This window comes from Salvelinus alpinus, chromosome 31 (assembly GCF_045679555.1).
Source record: "Salvelinus alpinus chromosome 31, SLU_Salpinus.1, whole genome shotgun sequence".
Classification (NCBI taxonomy): Eukaryota; Metazoa; Chordata; class Actinopteri; order Salmoniformes; family Salmonidae; genus Salvelinus; species Salvelinus alpinus.
Genome location: NC_092116.1, coordinates 32,549,099 through 32,573,241, shown reverse-complemented (window position 1 = coordinate 32,573,241; position 24,143 = coordinate 32,549,099). Strand labels below are relative to the sequence as shown.

Genomic DNA, 24,143 nt, shown 5'->3' with positions numbered 1-24,143 from the left:
CTGACGTCTCGTTCTCTCTTTCCCTCCCTGACGTCTCGTTCTCTCTTTCCCTCCCTGACGTCTCATTCTCTCTTTCCCTCCCTGACGTCTCGTTCTCTCTTTCCCTCCCTGACGTCTCATTCTCTCTTTCCCTCCCTGACGTCTCATTCTCTCTTTCCCTCCATGACGTCTCGTTCTCTCTTTCCCTCCCTGACGTCTCATTCTCTCTTTCCCTCCCCGACGTCTCGTTCTCTCTTTCCCTCCCTGACGTCTCGTTCTCTCTTTCCCTCCCTGACGTCTCGTTCTCTCTTTCCCTCCATGACGTCTCATTCTCTCTTTCCCTCCCTGACGTCTCGTTCTCTCTTTCCCTCCCTGACGTCTCGTTCTCTCTTTCCCTCCCCGACGTCTCGTTCTCTCTCTCCCTCCCTGACGTCTCGTTCTCTCTTTCCCTCCCTGACGTCTCATTCTCTCTTTCCCTCCCCGACGTCTCGTTCTCTCTCTCCCTCCCTGACGTCTCGTTCTCTCTTTCCCTCCCTGACGTCTCATTCTCTCTTTCCCTCCCTGACGTCTCATTCTCTCTTTCCCTCCCTGACGTCTCGTTCTCTCTTTCCCTCCCTGACGTCTCGTTCTCTCTTTCCCTCCCTGACGTCTCGTTCTCTCTTTCCCTCCCTGACGTCTCATTCTCTCTTTCCCTCCCTGACGTCTCGTTCTCTCTTTCCCTCCATGACGTCTCGTTCTCTCTTTCCCTCCCTGACGTCTCGTTCTCTCTTTCCCTCCATGACGTCTCGTTCTCTCTTTCCCTCCATGACGTTCTCTCTTTCCCTCCCTGACGTCTCGTTCTCTCTTTCCCTCCCTGACGTCTCGTTCTCTCTTTCCCTCCCCGACGTCTCGTTCTCTCTCTCCCTCCCTGACGTCTCGTTCTCTCTTTCCCTCCCTGACGTCTCGTTCTCTCTTTCCCTCCCTGACGTCTCGTTCTCTCTTTCCCTCCCTGACGTCTCGTTCTCTCTTTCCCTCCCTGACGTCTCGTTCTCTCTTTCCCTCCCTGACGTCTCATTCTCTCTTTCCCTCCCTGACGTCTCGTTCTCTCTTTCCCTCCCTGACGTCTCGTTCTCTCTTTCCCTCCCTGACGTCTCATTCTCTCTTTCCCTCCCTGACGTCTCGTTCTCTCTTTCCCTCCCCGACGTCTCGTTCTCTCTTTCCCTCCATGACGTCTCGTTCTCTCTTTCCCTCCCTGACGTCTCGTTCTCTCTTTCCCTCCCTGACGTCTCGTTCTCTCTTTCCCTCCCTGACGTCTCGTTCTCTCTTTCCCTCCCCGACGTCTCGTTCTCTCTTTCCCTCCCTGACGTCTCGTTCTCTCTTTCCCTCCCTGACGTCTCGTTCTCTCTTTCCCTCCCCGACGTCTCGTTCTCTCTTTCCCTCCCTGACGTCTCGTTCTCTCTTTCCCTCCCTGACGTCTCGTTCTCTCTTTCCCTCCCTGACGTCTCGTTCTCTCTTTCCCTCCCCGACGTCTCGTTCTCTCTCTCCCTCCCCGACGTCTCGTTCTCTCTCTCCCTCCCCGACGTCTCGTTCTCTCTTTCCCTCCCCGACGTCTCGTTCTCTCTTTCCCTCCCTGACGTTCTCTCTTTGTCAGCCTCTATCCAGAAGCGCTTGAAGAAAGAGAAAAGATTGAAGAGGAAACTACAGGAAGTGTTGTCGTTTGAGTCCAAGAGGAGGGAGAGAGTTGAGGATGCTCTCAAACACTGGTCCTCTCTCTCTCCTCCCAGCTGCAGCAACGGTGAGGCTCCTGTCTGTTCTCTGGTGGTTTCCACACGTGTGTCAGAGTATTGTTGGATGCTGTTATTCATATCTCATTGAGAGGTGACGTCAGCGGAAAGGATATTAGATGTGTTTTGAAACGTCGGTCTATTGCATCGTTTACGGTCTATTTAACTGTCTGAACTCTTGGTTTCTTCTTGACCACAGATATCGAGGAACCAGAAGAGGAACCTGAACTGAATGGTAACCAGCATGACAATCCTACAGTCCAAGGTATGGACACACATCTTACCCATATTCCAGTCAGTCTGGGAGCACTGTAAACGGTACAGATACCCATAGGTTTGGTAGAGGAATACTGTAAACGGTACAGATACCCATAGGTTTGGTAGAGGAATACTGTAAACAGTACAGATACCCATAGGTTTGGTAGAGGAATACTGTAAACGGTACAGATACCCATAGGTTTGGTAGAGGAATACTGTAAACAGTACAGATACCCATAGGTTTGGTAGAGGAGGACTGTAAACAGTACAGATACCCATAGGTTTGGTAGAGGAGGACTGTAAACAGTACAGATACCCATAGGTTTGGTAGAGGAATACTGTAAACAGTACAGATACCCATAGGTTTGGTAGAGGAATACTGTAAACAGTACAGATACCCATAGGTTTGGTAGAGGAGGACTGTAAACAGTACAGATACCCATAGGTTTGGTAGAGGAGGACTGTAAACAGTACAGATACCCATAGGTTTGGTAGAGGAGGACTGTAAACAGTACAGATACCCATAGGTTTGGTAGAGGAGGACTGTAAACAGTACAGATACCCATAGGTTTGGTAGAGGAATACTGTAAACAGTACAGATACCCATAGGTTTGGTAGAGGAATACTGTAAACAGTACAGATACCCATAGGTTTGGTAGAGGAATATTGTAAACGGTACAGATACCCATAGGTTTGGTAGAGGAATACTGTAAACAGTACAGATACCCATAGGTTTGGTAGAGGAGGACTGTAAACAGTACAGATACCCATAGGTTTGGTAGAGGAGGACTGTAAACAGTACAGATACCCATAGGTTTGGTAGAGGAATACTGTAAACGGTACAGCTACCCATAGGTTTGGTAGAGGAGGACTGTAAACAGTACAGATACCCATAGGTTTGGTAAAGGAGAGGAGGACTGTAAACAGTACAGATACCCATAGGTTTGGTAGAGGAATACTGTAAACAGTACAGATACCCATAGGTTTGGTAGAGGAATACTGTAAACGGTACAGATACCCATAGGTTTGGTAGAGGAGGACTGTAAACAGTACAGATACCCATAGGTTTGGTAGAGGAGGACTGTAAACAGTACAGATACCCATAGGTTTGGTAGAGGAGGACTGTAAACAGTACAGATACCCATAGGTTTGGTAGAGGAATACTGTAAACGGTACAGATACCCATAGGTTTGGTAGAGGAATACTGTAAACGGTACAGTTACCCATAGGTTTGGTAGAGGAGGACTGTAAACAGTACAGATACCCATAGGTTTGGTAAAGTAGAGGAATACTGTAAACGGTACAGATACCCATAGGTTTGGTAGAGGAGAGGAATTTCAAATAGTCATAAATGCAGTTTTTTTATTATATTCAGAAGAGTAGAATTCATTTTATTTTGTAGTAGCTATAAATACAATCCATGACTCTGAAGGGTCTTTAATATGTTCTGCTCTACTCATTACTTCTCTTTTCATCCTTCTGTTACCCCTGTGTCCCTCCTCCTCCTCCTCCTCTCTCCACTCCATATCGTTATCTAAAATCTCTGTCATATGCATTCTTTTCCGCCTCCCCCTTCTGTCCCTCGTCCCAGAATCCTGTTCGTTCCTGAAGACCCCGCTACCGTTCTAATTACATCGCTGCGAGCTCATCACGGAACACCCGGCCTGTTGCCACGACAGCCTGGAAAGGGAACAACTCTCCTGTTTGGATTGACTGAAAGGAGAGGGGAGGGACGTTTAAAAGAAATGAACTGATTAACTAAAAAGAGAGAAAAATAGCTTCATGGTATTTGGACTGATGGAAATACCTTTTCTTATTTCTCTATCTCTCTCTCTCCCTATCTCTCTGTCTCTCTCTCTCTCCATATCTCTCTGTCTCTGTCTCTCTCTCTCTCTCTCTCTCTCTCTCTCTCTCTCTCTCCCTCTCTCTCTCTCTCTCTGTCTCTCTCTCTCTCTCTCTCTCTCTCTCTCTCTCTCTCTCTCTCTGTCTCTCTCTCTCTCTCTCTCTGTCTCTCTCTCTCCCCATCTCTCTCTCTCTTTCTCTCTGTGTCTCTCTCTTTATTTTGGGAAATATTGAAAGCATAAACATCTGTTCCTAGCCACTGAGCTCCTCACCTTTGACCCCTGGACCTTGGGCCTATCAGAGTGAGGGCGGTTGTGTGCTACGTGTTTAACTACTGTTTAATCACAGAGAGAGGAGTCTGCAGAAAGACCTAATAGATAGATAGTACTGGTTGCGTCCCAAAATGACTACTTATAAAGCACCCTTGTTTATATTGTCTGGTTGGAGTTTAAAAAAAGACCAATACAGTTTTATATACTGAACAAAAAATATGAACACAACATGCAACAATTTCAAACATTTTTACTGAGTTACAGTTTATATGAAGGAAATTAGTCAATTGATATGAATTAATGAGGACGTAATCTCTGGATTTCACATGACTGGGAATACAGATATGCTTCTATTGGTCACAGATACCGTTAATAAAAGATAGAGGTGTGGATCAGAAAACCAGTCAGTGTCTGGTGTAACCACCATTTGCCTCATGCAGCGTGACACATCTCCTTCACATAGAGTTGATCAGGATGTTGATTGTGGCCTGTGGAATGTTGTCCCACTCCGCTTCCATGGCTGTGTGAAGTTGCTGGATATTGGCGAGAACTGGAACACGCTGTCGTACACGTCGATCCAGAGCATCCCAAACATGCTCAACGGGTGACATGTATTATAAATTGTATTTTAATGTTTAAGGACTCTTGGAAGATTAGTCCAAATGAGAACACAAATATCTGGTGAGTCCAGAGCATCCCAAACATGCTCAACGGGTGAAATATCTCGTGAGTATGCAGGCCATGGAAGAACCGGGACATTATCCTGCTGAAACATGAGGTGATGGTGGTGAGGATGAATGGCGCGACAACGGACCTCAGGATCTCATCACTGTACTTTTTGTTGGTGTGCAATTCAAATTACCATCGATAAAATACAATTGTGTCCGTAGCTTTGCTTTCTTAACCATAACCATATCCCCACCATGGGACACTCTGCACTCAAGCAAACCACCTTGGATGGATATAAACACGTGTGTGTACAACGTTTCTTAGAAATTAGCTTTCTGTGTATTTATTTCAGAGCATAAAGACATGAGACCAACACTTTACATGTTTCTATCTTTGTTCAGTATAATACTACAGTATAGTTCAAGTATATAAAATATATAATATGAGACTCTGTCTGTGTTTTTTTTGTTTGTACGTATTTTCTGCAGTTACGTGAAATGAGTCGATACACACACACACACACACACACACACACACACACACACACACACACACACACACACACACACACACACACACACACACACACACACACACACACACACACACATACAAGGTGGTTCCATTTAGTGTGTCTGTTTACTCTGTATTATAGGTTAACGAGGTGAAACCTTTTCCCCTTGATCTCTAATGACTGTTTCCTCCTCTCGCCTTCCATCTCTCCATCCCTTCATCTCTCACTTCATCCATCCATCTCTCATTTGTTAATGGAGTGGATGATGTAATTTCCCCTGAGAGAGAGAGAGAGAGAGAGAGAGGACAGAGAGAGAGAGGGAGAGGAGAGGGAGAGGACGGAGAGAGAGGGAGGGAGGGAGGGAGAGGACGGGGAGAGAGAGGGAGGGAGAGGACGGAGAGAGGGAGAGGATGGAGAGAGGAAGAGGACGGAGAGAGAGAGGGAGGACAGAAAGAGAGAGAGGGAGGGAGAGGACGGATAGAGAAGAGGGAGGGGACGGAGAGAGAGGGAGGGAGAGAGAGGGAGAGGACGGAGAGAGAGAGGGAGGACAGAAAGAGAGAGAGGGAGGGAGAGGACGGAGAGGAGGACGGAGAGAGAAGAGGGAGAGGACAGAGAGAGAGGGAGAGAGAGGAGAGGACGGAGAGAGAGAGGACGAAGAGGGAGAGGACAGAGAGGGAGGGAGGGAGAGGACGGAGAGAGAGGGAGGGAGAGGACAGAGAGAGGAAGAGGACGGAGAGAGAGAGGGAGGACAAAGAGAGAGAATGTAGCAGTCTAGTAAAACACTACCTGTCATTATGCATCATTAACTGTTAATGAAGGAGATTAGAATAGGAGGTTTCTCTCAATGAACCTTTGGGTACCACCATACTGGGGGGAGGGGGGGGGGCAGTGTTCTCCTGTCCTCTCCTCTCTGAATTGATAACTTATCTTACCACAGACATCTGATTTATCATTATTTACTGTGATTTCTCATCATTTACTGTGATTTCTCATCATTTACTGTGATTTCTCATTATTACGGTGATTTCTCATCATTTTGGGGTGGCAGGTAGCCTAGTGGTTAACCGAAAGGTTGCTGGATCGAATCCCCGAGCTGACAAGGTACAAATCTGTCGTTCTGTCCCTGAACAAGGCAGTTAACCCACTGTTCCCCCTGTAGGCTGTCATTGTAAATAAGAATTTGTTCTGAACTGACGTGCCTAGTTTAAATAAAGGTAAAATAAAAAATACACTTTTTTTTACCGCCGTTGGCCGACAGAGGTGTTGGAGGTGTGACTGAGGTATGAGCTGACCAATAGCTCACAACTTCCTTATTATCTGGACTGTGATAGGCGTTCTAATAGATGTCTTCATTTCAATTGGATGAGGGGGATTTAGACTGTTTTCAACCTGGAACGCGGCTGGATGGGATTTCTCAGATTATAGTCAGGTGAGGTTGTCGTTCATCCAATGGCAGTGTCCCGATAAGATAGCATCCAATGGCAGTGTCCCGATAAGATAGCATCCAATGGCAGTGTCCCGATAAGAGGAGGAGGAGCCTGTGGGTTTGGCAGCTCTAACGCAGTTCCACCAAAACAACCAGATGTCAATCTGATTGAATCTCTCCTTCCTTCCCTCTCTCTCCTTACACCGGCTTTACACGCTCACTAAATAAGGCTGTGTGTGTGTGTGTGTGTTTGTGTTTGTGTGTTTGTGCGTGTGCGTGTGCGTGTGCGTGTGTGTGTGGCCCACTGAACGGATAACCCAATAAACAGTAGTTTCCAAAGCCATACATGTTCATTCTGGAGCCGAATGATGGATCGTTTTGTTGTTCTGTCTGTCACTTGCTTCTTTGACGTGATGGATGACATTACACACCTGCCCCTCTCTGGGGATGAGACGAAACACACACACGCACACACACACACACAGTCTCTCTCTACCCTTCTCTCTTTCTCTGTGACTAAGTACGGAGCTCCTTTTGAAGCCGATGTTCCCTCGTTAGTGCTAGAGACGTCATCTATCTGAAAATGACCTTTAAATATCCAGCGGGCTACAACAGCGCTCTGGATGAGATCGTCAAACGGTTCCACAGCGGCAGAGGGTAGTGAGTAGGACCCAGCACATCACTGCCATCCAGGACCTCTATACCAAGCGGTGTCAGAGGGTAGTGAGTAGGACCCAGCACATCACTGCCATCCAGGACCTCTATACCAAGCGGTGTCAGAGGGTAGTGAGTACGACCCAGCACATCACTGCCATCCAGGACCTCTATACCAGGCGGTGTCAGAGGGTAGTGAGTAGGACCCAGCACATCACTGCCATCCAGGACCTCGATACCAGGCGGTGTCAGAGGGTAGTGAGTACGACCCAGCACATCACTGCCATCCAGGACCTCTATACCAGGCGGTGTCAGAGGGTAGTGAGTAGGACCCAGCACATCACTGCCATCCAGGACCTCTATACCAGGCGGTGTCAGAGGGTAGTGAGTAGGACCCAGCACATCACTGCCATCCAGGACCTCTATACCAGGCGGTGTCAGAGGGTAGTGAGTAGGACCCAGCACATCACTGCCATCCAGGACCTCTATACCAGGCGGTGTCAGAGGGTAGTGAGTAGGACCCAGCACATCACTGCCATCCAGGACCTCTATACCAGGCGGTGTCAGAGGGTAGTGAGTAGGACCCAGCACATCACTGCCATCCAGGACCTCTATACCAGGCGGTGTCAGAGGGTAGTGAGTAGGACCCAGCACATCACTGCCATCCAGGACCTCTATACCAGGCGGTGTCAGAGGAAGACCCAAACCATTTTCAAAAGATTCCAGCCACCCCGGTCATAGACTGTTCTCTCTGCTTCCGCACAGCAAGCGGTACCAATGCACCAAGTCTGTAACAAACAGGACCCCGAACAGCTTCTACCCCCCCCCACCCCAAGCCATGCAAACGCCTCCGAGCGGTCGGGCTGTTTGGAGTGAGGGTGCACTATTACACTACACTACCAGTATTACACTACATTACCAGTATTTCACTACGCTACCAGTATTTCACTATGCTACCAGTATTTCACTACGCTACCAGTATTTCACTACGCTACCAGTATTTCACTACACTACCAGTATTTCACTATGCTACCAGTATTTCACTACACTACCAGTATTACACTATGCGACCAGTATTTCACTATGCGACCAGTATTTCACTACGCGACCAGTATTTCACTATGCTACCAGTATTTCACTATGCTACCAGTATTTCACTACACTACCAGTATTACACTATGCGACCAGTATTTCACTACACTACCAGTATTACACTATGCGACCAGTATTTCACTATGCGACCAGTATTTCACTACGCGACCAGTATTTCACTACGCGACCAGTATTTCACTACACTACCAGTATTTCACTACGCGACCAGTATTTCACTACACTACCAGTATTACACTATGCGACCAGTATTTCACTATGCGACCAGTATTTCACTACGCGACCAGTATTTCACTATGCTACCAGTATTACACTACATTACCAGTATTTCACTACGCTACCAGTATTACACTATGCTACCAGTATTTCACTACGCTACCAGTATTTCACTACGCTACCAGTATTTCACTACACTACCAGTATTTCACTACACTACCAGTATTTCACTACACTACCAGTATTTCACTATGCTACCAGTATTTCACTACACTACCAGTATTACACTATGCGACCAGTATTTCACTATGCTACCAGTATTTCACTACACTACCAGTATTTCACTATGCTACCAGTATTTCACTACACTACCAGTATTACACTATGCGACCAGTATTTCACTACACTACCAGTATTACACTATGCTACCAGTATTACACTACACTACCAGTATTTCACTATGCTACCAGTATTTCACTACACTACCAGTATTACACTATGCGACCAGTATTTCACTACGCTACCAGTATTTCACTACACTACCAGTATTTCACTATGCTACCAGTATTTCACTACACTACCAGTATTTCACTATGCTACCAGTATTTCACTACACTACCAGTATTACACTATGCGACCAGTATTTCACTATGCTACCAGTATTTCACTATGCTACCAGTATTTCACTACACTACCAGTATTACACTATGCTACCAGTATTTCACTACACTACCAGTATTTCACTACACTACCAGTATTACACTATGCTACCAGTATTTCACTACGCTACCAGTATTTCACTACGCTACCAGTATTTCACTACACTACCAGTATTTCACTATGCTACCAGTATTTCACTACACTACCAGTATTTCACTATGCTACCAGTATTTCACTACACTACCAGTATTACACTATGCGACCAGTATTTCACTATGCTACCAGTATTTCACTATGCTACCAGTATTTCACTACACTACCAGTATTACACTATGCTACCAGTATTTCACTACATTACCAGTATTTCACTATGCGACCAGTATTTCACTACGCTAGCAGTATTTCACTATGCTACCAGTATTTCACTATGCGACCAGTATTACACTATGCTACCAGTATTTCACTACGCTACCAGTATTTCACTACGCTACCAGTATTTCACTACACTACCAGTATTTCACTATGCTACCAGTATTTCACTACATTACCAGTATTTCACTATGCGACCAGTATTTCACTATGCGACCAGTATTTCACTATGCGACCAGTATTTCACTATGCTACCAGTATTTCACTATGCTACCAGTATTACACTATGCGACCAGTATTACACTACACTACCAGTATTTCACTATGCGACCAGTATTTCACTATGCGACCAGTATTTCACTATGCGACCAGTATTTCACTACACTACCAGTATTTCACTATGCGACCAGTATTTCACTATGCTACCAGTATTTCACTACACTACCAGTATTTCACTATGCTACCAGTATTTCACTACACTACCAGTATTACACTATGCGACCAGTATTTCACTACACTACCAGTATTACACTATGCGACCAGTATTTCACTACATTACCAGTATTTCACTATGCGACCAGTATTTCACTATGCGACCAGTATTTCACTATGCGACCAGTATTTCACTATGCTACCAGTATTTCACTACACTACCAGTATTTCACTATGCGACCAGTATTTCACTATGCGACCAGTATTTCACTACACTACCAGTATTTCACTATGCGACCAGTATTACACTATGCTACCAGTATTACACTACACTACCAGTATTTCACTATGCGACCAGTATTACACTATGCGACCAGTATTTCACTATGCGACCAGTATTTCACTACACTACCAGTATTTCACTATGCGACCAGTATTTCACTATGCGACCAGTATTTCACTACACTACCAGTATTTCACTATGCGACCAGTATTTCACTATGCGACCAGTATTACACTATGCGACCAGTATTTCACTATGCGACCAGTATTTCACTACACTACCAGTATTTCACTATGCGACCAGTATTACACTATGCTACCAGTATTACACTACACTACCAGTATTTCACTATGCTACCAGTATTTCACTACACTACCAGTATTTCACTATGCGACCAGTATTTCACTATGCGACCAGTATTTCACTACACTACCAGTATTTCACTATGCGACCAGTATTACACTATGCTACCAGTATTTCACTACACTACCAGTATTTCACTATGCGACCAGTATTACACTATGCTACCAGTATTACACTACACTACCAGTATTTCACTATGCGACCAGTATTTCACTACGCGACCAGTATTTCACTACACTACCAGTATTTCACTACGCGACCAGTATTTCACTATGCTACCAGTATTACACTATGCGACCAGTATTTCACTATGCTACCAGTATTTCACTACACTACCAGTATTTCACTATGCGACCAGTATTTCACTATGCGACCAGTATTTCACTACGCGACCAGTATTTCACTACACTACCAGTATTTCACTACGCGACCAGTATTTCACTATGCTACCAGTATTACACTATGCGACCAGTATTTCACTATGCTACCAGTATTTCACTATGCTACCAGTATTTCACTACACTACCAGTATTTCACTACGCGACCAGTATTTCACTATGCTACCAGTATTACACTATGCGACCAGTATTTCACTATGCGACCAGTATTTCACTACGCGACCAGTATTACACTATGCGACCAGTATTTCACTACGCGACCAGTATTTCACTATGTGACCAGTATTTCACTACGCGACCAGTATTTCACTATGCGACCAGTATTTCACTACGCGACCAGTATTTCACTATGCTACCAGTATTTCACTATGCGACCAGTATTTCACTACGCGACCAGTATTTCACTATGCTACCAGTATTTCACTACGCTACCAGTATTTCACTATGCGACCAGTATTTCACTACGCGACCAGTATTTCACTATGCTACCAGTATTACACTACACTTCCAGTATTTCACTACACTACCAGTATTACACTATGCTACCAGTATTACACTACACTACCAGTATTACACTATGCTACCAGTATTTCACTATGCGACCAGTATTTCACTACGCGACCAGTATTTCACTATGCTACCAGTATTACACTACACTACCAGTATTTCACTATGCTACCAGTATTTCACTATGCGACCAGTATTTCACTATGCGACCAGTATTTCACTATGCGACCAGTATTTCACTACGCGACCAGTATTTCACTATGCTACCAGTATTACACTACACTACCAGTATTTCACTACACTACCAGTATTACACTATGCTACCAGTATTACACTACACTACCAGTATTACACTACGCTACCAGTATTACACTATGCTACCAGTATTACACTATGCTACCAGTATTACACTATGCTACCAGTATTTCACTACATTACCAGTATTTCACTACACTACTTGTATTACACTATGCTACCAGTATTTCACTATGCTACCAGTATTACACTACACTACCAGTATTTCACTATGCTACCAGTATTTCACTATGCGACCAGTATTTCACTACGCGACCAGTATTTCACTATGCTACCAGTATTACACTACACTACCAGTATTTCACTACACTACCAGTATTACACTATGCTACCAGTATTACACTATGCTACCAGTATTACACTACACTACCAGTATTACACTACACTACCAGTATTTCACTACGCTACCAGTATTACACTATGCTACCAGTATTTCACTACATTACCAGTATTACACTATGCGACCAGTATTTCACTATGCTACCAGTATTTCACTATGCTACCAGTATTTCACTACACTACCAGTATTACACTATGCTACCAGTATTTCACTACATTACCAGTATTTCACTATGCGACCAGTATTTCACTACGCTAGCAGTATTTCACTATGCTACCAGTATTTCACTATGCGACCAGTATTACACTATGCTACCAGTATTTCACTACGCTACCAGTATTTCACTACGCTACCAGTATTTCACTACACTACCAGTATTTCACTATGCTACCAGTATTTCACTACACTACCAGTATTACACTATGCTACCAGTATTTCACTACATTACCAGTATTTCACTATGCGACCAGTATTTCACTATGCGACCAGTATTTCACTATGCGACCAGTATTTCACTATGCTACCAGTATTTCACTATGCTACCAGTATTACACTATGCGACCAGTATTACACTACACTACCAGTATTTCACTATGCGACCAGTATTTCACTATGCGACCAGTATTTCACTATGCGACCAGTATTTCACTACACTACCAGTATTTCACTACGCTACCAGTATTACACTATGCTACCAGTATTTCACTACATTACCAGTATTACACTATGCGACCAGTATTTCACTATGCTACCAGTATTTCACTATGCTACCAGTATTTCACTACACTACCAGTATTACACTATGCTACCAGTATTTCACTACATTACCAGTATTTCACTATGCGACCAGTATTTCACTACACTAGCAGTATTTCACTACGCTACCAGTATTTCACTATGCGACCAGTATTACACTACACTACCAGTATTTCACTACGCTAGCAGTATTTCACTACGCTACCAGTATTTCACTATGCGACCAGTATTACACTATGCTACCAGTATTTCACTACACTACCAGTATTACACTATGCTACCAGTATTTCACTACATTACCAGTATTTCACTATGCGACCAGTATTTCACTATGCGACCAGTATTTCACTATGCGACCAGTATTTCACTATGCTACCAGTATTTCACTATGCTACCAGTATTACACTATGCGACCAGTATTACACTACACTACCAGTATTTCACTATGCGACCAGTATTTCACTATGCGACCAGTATTTCACTATGCGACCAGTATTTCACTACACTACCAGTATTTCACTATGCGACCAGTATTTCACTATGCTACCAGTATTTCACTACACTACCAGTATTTCACTATGCTACCAGTATTTCACTACACTACCAGTATTACACTATGCGACCAGTATTTCACTACTCTACCAGTATTACACTATGCGACCAGTATTTCACTATGCGACCAGTATTTCACTATGCGACCAGTATTTCACTATGCGACCAGTATTTCACTATGCGACCAGTATTTCACTATGCTACCAGTATTTCACTACACTACCAGTATTTCACTATGCGACCAGTATTTCACTATGCGACCAGTATTTCACTACACTACCAGTATTTCACTACGCGACCAGTATTTCACTATGCTACCAGTATTTCACTACACTACCAGTATTTCACTATGCGACCAGTATTTCACTATGCGACCAGTATTTCACTACGCGACCAGTATTTCACTACACTACCAGTATTTCACTACGCGACCAGTATTTCACTATGCTACCAGTATTACACTATGCGACCAGTATTTCACTATGCTACCAGTATTACACTATGCGACCAGTATTTCACTATGCTACCAGTATTTCACTACACTACCAGTATTTCACTACGCGACCAGTATTTCACTATGCTACCAGTATTTCACTACACTACCAGTATTTCACTATGCGACCAGTATTTCACTATGCGACCAGTATTTCACTACGCGACCAGTATTTCACTACACTACCAGTATTTCACTACGCGACCAGTATTTCACTACACTACCAGTATTTCACTACGCGACCAGTATTTCACTATGCTACCAGTATTACACTATGCGACCAGTATTTCACTATGCTACCAGTATTTCACTACACTACCAGTATTTCACTATGCGACCAGTATTTCACTATGCGACCAGTATTTCACTACGCGACCAGTATTTCACTACACTACCAGTATTTCACTACGCGACCAGTATTTCACTATGCTACCAGTATTACACTATGCGACCAGTATTTCACTATGCTACCAGTATTTCACTATGCTACCAGTATTTCACTACGCTACCAGTATTTCACTACGCGACCAGTATTTCACTATGCTACCAGTATTACACTATGCGACCAGTATTTCACTATGCGACCAGTATTTCACTACGCGACCAGTATTACACTATGCGACCAGTATTTCACTACGCGACCAGTATTTCACTATGTGACCAGTATTTCACTACGCGACCAGTATTTCACTATGCGACCAGTATTTCACTACGCGACCAGTATTTCACTATGCTACCAGTATTTCACTATGCGACCAGTATTTCACTACGCGACCAGTATTTCACTATGCTACCAGTATTTCACTACGCTACCAGTATTTCACTATGCGACCAGTATTTCACTACGCGACCAGTATTTCACTATGCTACCAGTATTACACTACACTACCAGTATTTCACTACACTACCAGTATTACACTATGCTACCAGTATTACACTACACTACCAGTATTACACTATGCTACCAGTATTTCACTATGCGACCAGTATTTCACTACGCGACCAGTATTTCACTATGCTACCAGTATTACACTACACTACCAGTATTTCACTATGCGACCAGTATTTCACTATGCGACCAGTATTTCACTATGCGACCAGTATTTCACTACGCGACCAGTATTTCACTATGCTACCAGTATTACACTACACTACCAGTATTTCACTACACTACCAGTATTACACTATGCTACCAGTATTACACTACACTACCAGTATTACACTATGCTACCAGTATTACACTATGCTACCAGTATTACACTATGCTACCAGTATTACACTATGCTACCAGTATTTCACTACATTACCAGTATTACACTATGCTACCAGTATTTCACTATGCTACCAGTATTACACTACACTACCAGTATTTCACTATGCTACCAGTATTTCACTATGCTACCAGTATTTCACTATGCGACCAGTATTTCACTACGCGACCAGTATTTCACTATGCTACCAGTATTACACTACACTACCAGTATTTCACTACACTACCAGTATTACACTATGCTACCAGTATTACACTATGCTACCAGTATTACACTACACTACCAGTATTACACTACACTACCAGTATTACACTATGCTACCAGTATTTCACTACATTACCAGTATTTCACTACGCTACCAGTATTTCACACACCCGCAACAATATCTGCTAAACACGTGTATGTGACCAATACAATTTGATTTGTTTTGAGTGTCTTCTTTGACTGGATAAAAACAAAAAAAACATTATTTCTCCCCTATTTCTTAAACCAAAGTTACGCCTTTGTCCCTACCTGTATTTTAATATTTCACCTTTATTTAACCAGGTAGGCCAGTTGAGAACAAGTTCTCATTTACAACTGTGACCTGGCCAAGATGATGCAAAGCAGTGTGACACAAACAACAACACAGAGTTACACATGGAATAAACAAAACATACAGTCAATAACACAATAGAAAAAAAGAAAGTCTATACACAGTGTGTGCAAATGGCGTGAGGAGGTAGGTAATAAATAGGCCATAGTAGCAAAGTAATTACAATGTACATTGATACCTCAATTTCCTGGTACCCCTGCACATCGACTCAGTACTAGTACTTCCTGTATATAGCCATGTCATTATCTGGTGCCTCTGCACATCGACTCAGTACTGGTACTTCCTGTATATAGACATGTTATTACCTGTTACTTCCTGTATATAGCCATGTCATTATCTGGTGCCCCTGCACATCGACTCGGTACTGTTACTTCCTGTATATAGCCATGTTATTACCTGTTACTTCCTGTATATAGCCATGTTATTACCTGTTACTTCCTGTATATAGCCATGTTATTACCTGGTACTTCCTGTATATAGACATGTTATTACCTGGTACCCTTGCACATCGAATCGGTACTGTTACTTCCTGTATATAGCCATGTTATTACCTGGTACTTCCTGTATATAGCCATGTTATTACCTGGTAATTCCTGTATATAGACATGTTATTACCTGGTACCCTTGCACATCGACTCGGTACTGTTACTTCCTGTATATAACCATGTTATTACCTGTTACTTCCTGTATATAGCCATGTTATTCCCTGTTACTTCCTGTATATAGCCATGTTATTCCCTGTTACTTCCTGTATATAGCCATGTTATTCCCTGTTACTTCTTGTATATAGCCATGTTATTACCTGTTACTTCCTGTATATATACATGTTATTACCTGGTACCCCTGCACATCGACTCAGTACTGTTACTTCCTGTATATAGCCATGTTATTACCTGTTACTTCCTGTATATAGACATGTTATTACCTGGTACCCCTGCACATTGACTCAGTACTGTTACTTCCTGTATATAGACATGTTATTACCTGTTACTTCTTGTATATAGCCATGTTATTACCTGTTACTTCCTGTATATAGACATGTTATTACCTGGTACCCCTGCACATCGACTCTGTACTGTTACTTCCTGTATATAGCCATGTTATTACCTGGTACTTCCTGTATATAGCCATGTTATTACCTGTTACTTCCTGTATATAGCCATGTTATTACCTGGTACTTCTTGTATATAGACATGTTATTACCTGTTACTTCCTATATATAGCCATGTTATTACCCGGTACCCCTGCACATCGACTCAGTACTGGTACTTCCTGTATATAGCCATGTTATTACCTGTTACTCCCTGTATATAGACATGTTATTACCTGGTACCCCTGCACATCGACTCAGTACTGTTAATTCCTGTATATAGCCATGTTATTACCTGTTACTTCTTGTATATAGCCATGTTATTACCTGTTACTTCCTGTATATAGACATGTTATTACCTCGTACTTCCTGTTTATCCATGTTATCACCTGGTACTTCTTGTATATAGACATGTTATTACCTGTTACTTCCTGTATATAGCCATGTTATTACCCGGTACCCCTGCACATCGACTCAGTACTGGTACTTCCTGTATGTAGCCATTTTATTACCTGGTACCCCTGCACATCGACTCAGTACTGGTACTTCCTGTATATAGCCATGTTATTACCTGTTACTTCCTGTATATAGCTATGTCATTATCTGGTGCCCCTGCACATCGACTCAGTACTGGTACTTCCTGTATATAGACATGTTATTACCTGTTACTTCCTGTATATAGACATGTTATTACCTGGTACCCCTGCACATCGACTCGGTACTGTTACTTCCTGTATATAGCCATGTTATTACCTGGTACTTCCTGTATATAGCCATGTTATTACCTGGTAATTCCTGTATATAGCCGTGTTATTACCTGGTACTCACCGTATATAGCCATGTTATTACCTGGTACTCCCTGTATATAGCCATGTTATTACCTGGTACTCCCTGTATATAGCCATGTTATTACCTGTTACTTCCTGTATATAGACATGTTATTACCTGGTACCCCTGCACATCGACTCAGTACTGTTACTTCCTGTATATAGTCATGTTATTACCTGTTACCTCCTGTATATAGACATGTTATTACCTGGTACCCCTGCACATCGACTCAGTACTGTTACTTCCTGTATATAGACATGTTATTACCTGTTACTTCTTGTATATAGCCATGTTATTACCTGTTACTTCCTGTATATAGACATGTTATTACCTGGTACCCCTGCACATCGACTCTGTACTGTTACTTCCTGTATATAGCCATGTTATTACCTGGTACTTCCTGTATATAGCCATGTTATTACCTGTTACTTCCTGTATATAGCCATGTTATTACCTGGTACTTCTTGTATATAGACATGTTATTACCTGTTACTTCCTATATATAGCCATGTTATTACCCGGTACCCCTGCACATCGACTCAGTACTGGTACTTCCTGTACATAGCCATGTTATTACCTGTTACTCCCTGTATATAGACATGTTATTACCTGGTACCCCTGCACATCGACTCAGTACTGTTAATTCCTGTATATAGCCATGTTATTACCTGTTACTTCTTGTATATAGCCATGTTATTACCTGTTACTTCCTGTATATAGACATGTTATTACCTCGTACTTCCTGTTTATCCATGTTATCACCTGGTACTTCTTGTATATAGACATGTTATTACCTGTTACTTCCTGTATATAGCCATGTTATTACCCGGTACCCCTGCACATCGACTCAGTACTGGTACTTCCTGTATGTAGCCATTTTATTACCTGGTACCCCTGCACATCGACTCAGTACTGGTACTTCCTGTATATAGCCATGTTATTACCTGTTACTTCCTGTATATAGCTATGTCATTATCTGGTGCCCCTGCACATCGACTCAGTACTGGTACTTCCTGTATATAGACATGTTATTACCTGTTACTTCCTGTATATAGACATATTATTACCTGGTACCCCTGCACATCGACTCGGTACTGTTACTTCCTGTATATAGCCATGTTATTACCTGGTACTTCCTGTATATAGCCATGTTATTACCTGGTAATTCCTGTATATAGCCGTGTTATTACCTGGTACTCACCGTATATAGCCATGTTATTACCTGGTACTCCCTGTATATAGCCATGTTATTACCTGGTACTCCCTGTATATAGCCATGTTATTACCTGTTACTTCCTGTATATAGACATGTTATTACCTGGTACCCTTGCACATCGACTCAGTACTGTTACTTCCTGTATATAGCCATGTTATTACCTGTTACTTCTTGTATATAGCCATGTTATTACCTGTTACTTCCTGTATATAGACATGTTATTACCTGGTACCCCTGCACATCGACTCGGTACTGTTACTTCCTGTATATAGCCATGTTATTACCTGGTACTTCCTGTATATAGCCATGTTATTACCTGTTACTTCCTGTATATAGCCATGTTATTACCAGGTACTTCCTGTATATCCATGTTATCACCTGGTACTTCTTGTATATAGACATGTTATTACCTGTTACTTCCTATATATAGCCATGTTATTACCCGGTACCCCTGCACATCGACTCAGTACTGGTACTTCCTGTATATAGCCATGTTATTACCTGTTACTCCCTGTATATAGACATGTTATTACCTGGTACCCCTGCACATCGACTCAGTACTGTTAATTCCTGTATATAGCCATGTTATTACCTGTTACTTCTTGTATATAGCCATGTTATTACCTGTTACTTCCTGTATATAGACATGTTATTACCTCGTACTTCCTGTTTATCCATGTTATCACCTGGTACTTCTTGTATATAGACATGTTATTACCTGTTACTTCCTGTATATAGCCATGTTATTACCCGGTACCCCTGCACATCGACTCAGTACTGGTACTTCCTGTATGTAGCCATTTTATTACCTGGTACCCCTGCACATCGACTCAGTACTGGTACTTCCTGTATATAGCCATGTTATTACCTGTTACTTCCTGTATATAGCTATGTCATTATCTGGTGCCCCTGCACATCGACTCAGTACTGGTACTTCCTGTATATAGACATGTTATTACCTGTTACTTCCTGTATATAGACATGTTATTACCTGGTACTCCCTGTATATAGCCATGTTATTACCTGGTACTCCCTGTATATAACCATGTTATTACCTGTTACTTCCTGTATATAGACATGTTATTACCTGGTACCCTTGCACATCGACTCAGTACTGTTACTTCCTGTATATAGCCATGTTATTACCTGTTACTTCTTGTATATAGCCATGTTATTACCTGTTACTTCCTGTATATAGACATGTTATTACCTGGTACCCCTGCACATCGACTCGGTACTGTTACTTCCTGTATATAGCCATGTTATTACCTGGTACTTCCTGTATATAGCCATGTTATTACCTGTTACTTCCTGTATATAGCCATGTTATTACCAGGTACTTCCTGTATATCCATGTTATCACCTGGTACTTCTTGTATATAGACATGTTATTACCTGTTACTTCCTATATATAGCCATGTTATTACCCGGTACCCCTGCACATCGACTCAGTACTGGTACTTCCTGTATATAGCCATGTTATTACCTGTTACTCCCTGTATATAGACATGTTATTACCTGGTACCCCTGCACATCGACTCAGTACTGTTAATTCCTGTATATAGCCATGTTATTACCTGTTACTTCTTGTATATAGCCATGTTATTACCTGTTACTTCCTGTATATAGACATGTTATTACCTCGTACTTCCTGTTTATCCATGTTATCACCTGGTACTTCTTGTATATAGACATGTTATTACCTGTTACTTCCTGTATATAGCCATGTTATTACCCGGTACCCCTGCACATCGACTCAGTACTGGTACTTCCTGTATGTAGCCATTTTATTACCTGGTACCCCTGCACATCGACTCAGTACTGGTACTTCCTGTATATAGCCATGTTATTACCTGTTACTTCCTGTATATAGCTATGTCATTATCTGGTGCCCCTGCACATTGACTCAGTACTGGTACTTCCTGTATATAGACATGTTATTACCTGTTACTTCCTGTATATAGACATGTTATTACCTGGTACCCCTGCACATCGACTCGGTACTGTTACTTCCTGTATATAGCCATGTTATTACCTGGTACTTCCTGTATATAGCCATGTTATTACCTGGTAATTCCCGTATATAGCCGTGTTATTACCTGGTACTCACCGTATATAGCCATGTTATTACCTGGTACTCCCTGTATATAGCCATGTTATTACCTGGTACTCCCTGTATATAGCCATGTTATTACCTGTTACTTCCTGTATATAGACATGTTATTACCTGGTACCCCTGCACATCGACTCAGTACTGTTACTTCCTGTATATAGTCATGTTATTAGCTGTTACTTCCTGTATATAGACATGTTATTACCTGGTACCCCTGCACATCGACTCAGTACTGTTACTTCCTGTATATAGACATGTTATTACCTGTTACTTCTTGTATATAGCCATGTTATTACCTGTTACTTCCTGTATATAGACATGTTATTACCTGGTACCCCTGCACATCGACTCTGTACTGTTACTTCCTGTATATAGCCATGTTATTACCTGGTACTTCCTGTATATAGCCATGTTATTACCTGTTACTTCCTGTATATAGCCATGTTATTACCTGGTACTTCTTGTATATAGACATGTTATTACCTGTTACTTCCTATATATAGCCATGTTATTACCCGGTACCCCTGCACATCGACTCAGTACTGGTACTTCCTGTATATAGCCATGTTATTACCTGTTACTCCCTGTATATAGACATGTTATTACCTGGTACCCCTGCACATCGACTCAGTACTGTTAATTCCTGTATATAGCCATGTTATTACCTGTTACTTCTTGAATATAGCCATGTTATTACCTGTTACTTCCTGTATATAGACATGTTATTACCTCGTACTTCCTGTTTATCCATGTTATCACCTGGTACTGCTTGTATATAGACATGTTATTACCTGTTACTTCCTGTATATAGCCATGTTATTACCCGGTACCCCTGCACATCAACTCAGTACTGGTACTTCCTGTATGTAGCCATTTTATTACCTGGTACCCCTGCACATCGACTCAGTACTGGTACTTCCTGTATATAGCCATGTTATTACCTGTTACTTCCTGTATATAGCTATGTCATTATCTGGTGCCCCTGCACATCGACTCAGTACTGGTACTTCCTGTATATAGACATGTTATTACCTGTTACTTCCTGTATATAGACATGTTATTACCTGGTACCCCTGCACATCGACTCGGTACTGTTACTTCCTGTATATAGCCATGTTATTACCTGGTACTTCCTGTATATAGCCATGTTATTACCTGGTAATTCCTGTATATAGCCGTGTTATTACCTGGTACTCACCGTATATAGCCATGCTATTACCTGGTACTCCCTGTATATAGCCATGTTATTACCTGGTACTCCCTGTATATAGCCATGTTATTACCTGTTACTTCCTGTATATAGACATGTTATTACCTGGTACCCTTGCACATCGACTCAGTACTGTTACTTCCTGTATATAGCCATGTTATTACCTGTTACTTCTTGTATATAGCCATGTTATTACCTGTTACTTCCTGTATATAGACATGTTATTACCTGGTACCCCTGCACATCGACTCGGTACTGTTACTTCCTGTATATAGCCATGTTATTACCTGGTACTTCCTGTATATAGCCATGTTATTACCTGTTACTTCCTGTATATAGCCATGTTATTACCAGGTACTTCCTGTATATCCATGTTATCACCTGGTACTTCTTGTATATAGACATGTTATTACCTGTTACTTCCTGTATATAGCCATGTTATTACCCGGTACCCCTGCACATCGACTCAGTACTGGTACTTCCTGTATATAGCCATGTTATTACCTGTTACTTCCTGTATATAGCCATGTTATTACCTGTTACTTCCTGTATATAGCCATGTTATTACCTGTTACTTCCTGTATATAGCCATGTTATTACCTGTTACTTCCTGTATATAGCCATGTTATTACCTGGTACTTCCTGTATATAGCCATGTTATTACCTGTTACTTCCTGTATATAGCCATGTTATTACCTGTTACTTCTTGTATATAGACATGTTATTACCTGTTACCCCTGCACATCGACTCAGTACTGTTACTTCCTGTATATAGCCATGTTATTACCTGTTACTTCCTGTATATAGCCATGTTATTACCTGTTACTTCCTGTATATAGCCATGTTATTACCTGTTACTTCCTGTATATAGCCATGTTATTACCTGTTACTTCCTGTATATAGCCATGTTATTACCTGTTACTTCCTGTATATAGCCATGTTATTACCTGTTACTTACTGTATATAGACATGTTATTACCTGTTACTTCCTGTATATAGACATGTTATTACCTGGTACCCCTGCACATCGACTCAGTACTGTTACTTCCTGTATATAGCCATGTTATTACCTGTTACTTCTTGTATATAGCCATGTTATTACCTGTTACTTCCTGTATATAGACATGTTATTACCTGGTACCCTGCACATCGACTCGGTACTGTTACTTCCTGTATATAGCCATGTTATTTTGTCTGGTTATTGTTATTCATTGTGTATTTATCTGTACCTTCAACTCGGTTGGAAAAGGACCCAATAGTAAATCAGCATTTCACTGCTACTCTTCACCATGTTGTTTTACGAAGCACGTGACATAACATTTCATTTGACTAAAAATGTCAAATGTAAATGAATCCTGATCCAAATGTTATTTTTCTTCCTAGAGGTCATTGTCCTCATGAATGTCTGATCTAATGATCTGAACATAGAATGCAGTTCAGTAAAAAAGTGTTGGCCTCTATTTGAGTTCACATTAGGACGAACCACCCGGCTTCAAAACAGAGAGACATTCCCAAAGGACCCTAAGTCCATCTCTTTTTACGTTGTTACTTTTATAAGCTCTCTCTTTTCTCACGTCCCAAGTCCACAAGTGCACTGATCTCTTGCCAAGTTAAATTGTTTGGAAAATAACACAGAATGGATTCATGAT

The 24,143-nt window shown here is 42.0% G+C and overlaps 1 protein-coding gene across 3 annotated transcripts in view; it reads left to right on the top strand.

Moving 5' to 3' along the window:
- Positions 1-5,229, top strand: part of LOC139561347 (dachshund homolog 2-like) — a 79,395-nt gene extending 74,166 nt beyond the window's left edge. For 2 of the 3 annotated variants that reach the window (XM_071378373.1, XM_071378372.1), the window contains exons 8-10: positions 1,610-1,753; positions 1,942-2,007; positions 3,592-5,229. In XM_071378373.1, coding sequence (XP_071234474.1) covers positions 1,610-1,753; positions 1,942-2,007; positions 3,592-3,629 — 248 coding nt within the window. In that variant the 3' untranslated portion in view covers positions 3,630-5,229. The remainder of the gene's footprint in view (positions 1-1,609; positions 1,754-1,941; positions 2,008-3,591) is intronic. The other variant, XM_071378374.1, reaches the window with a different exon arrangement.
- The last annotated feature ends 18,914 nt before the right edge of the window (positions 5,230-24,143 follow it).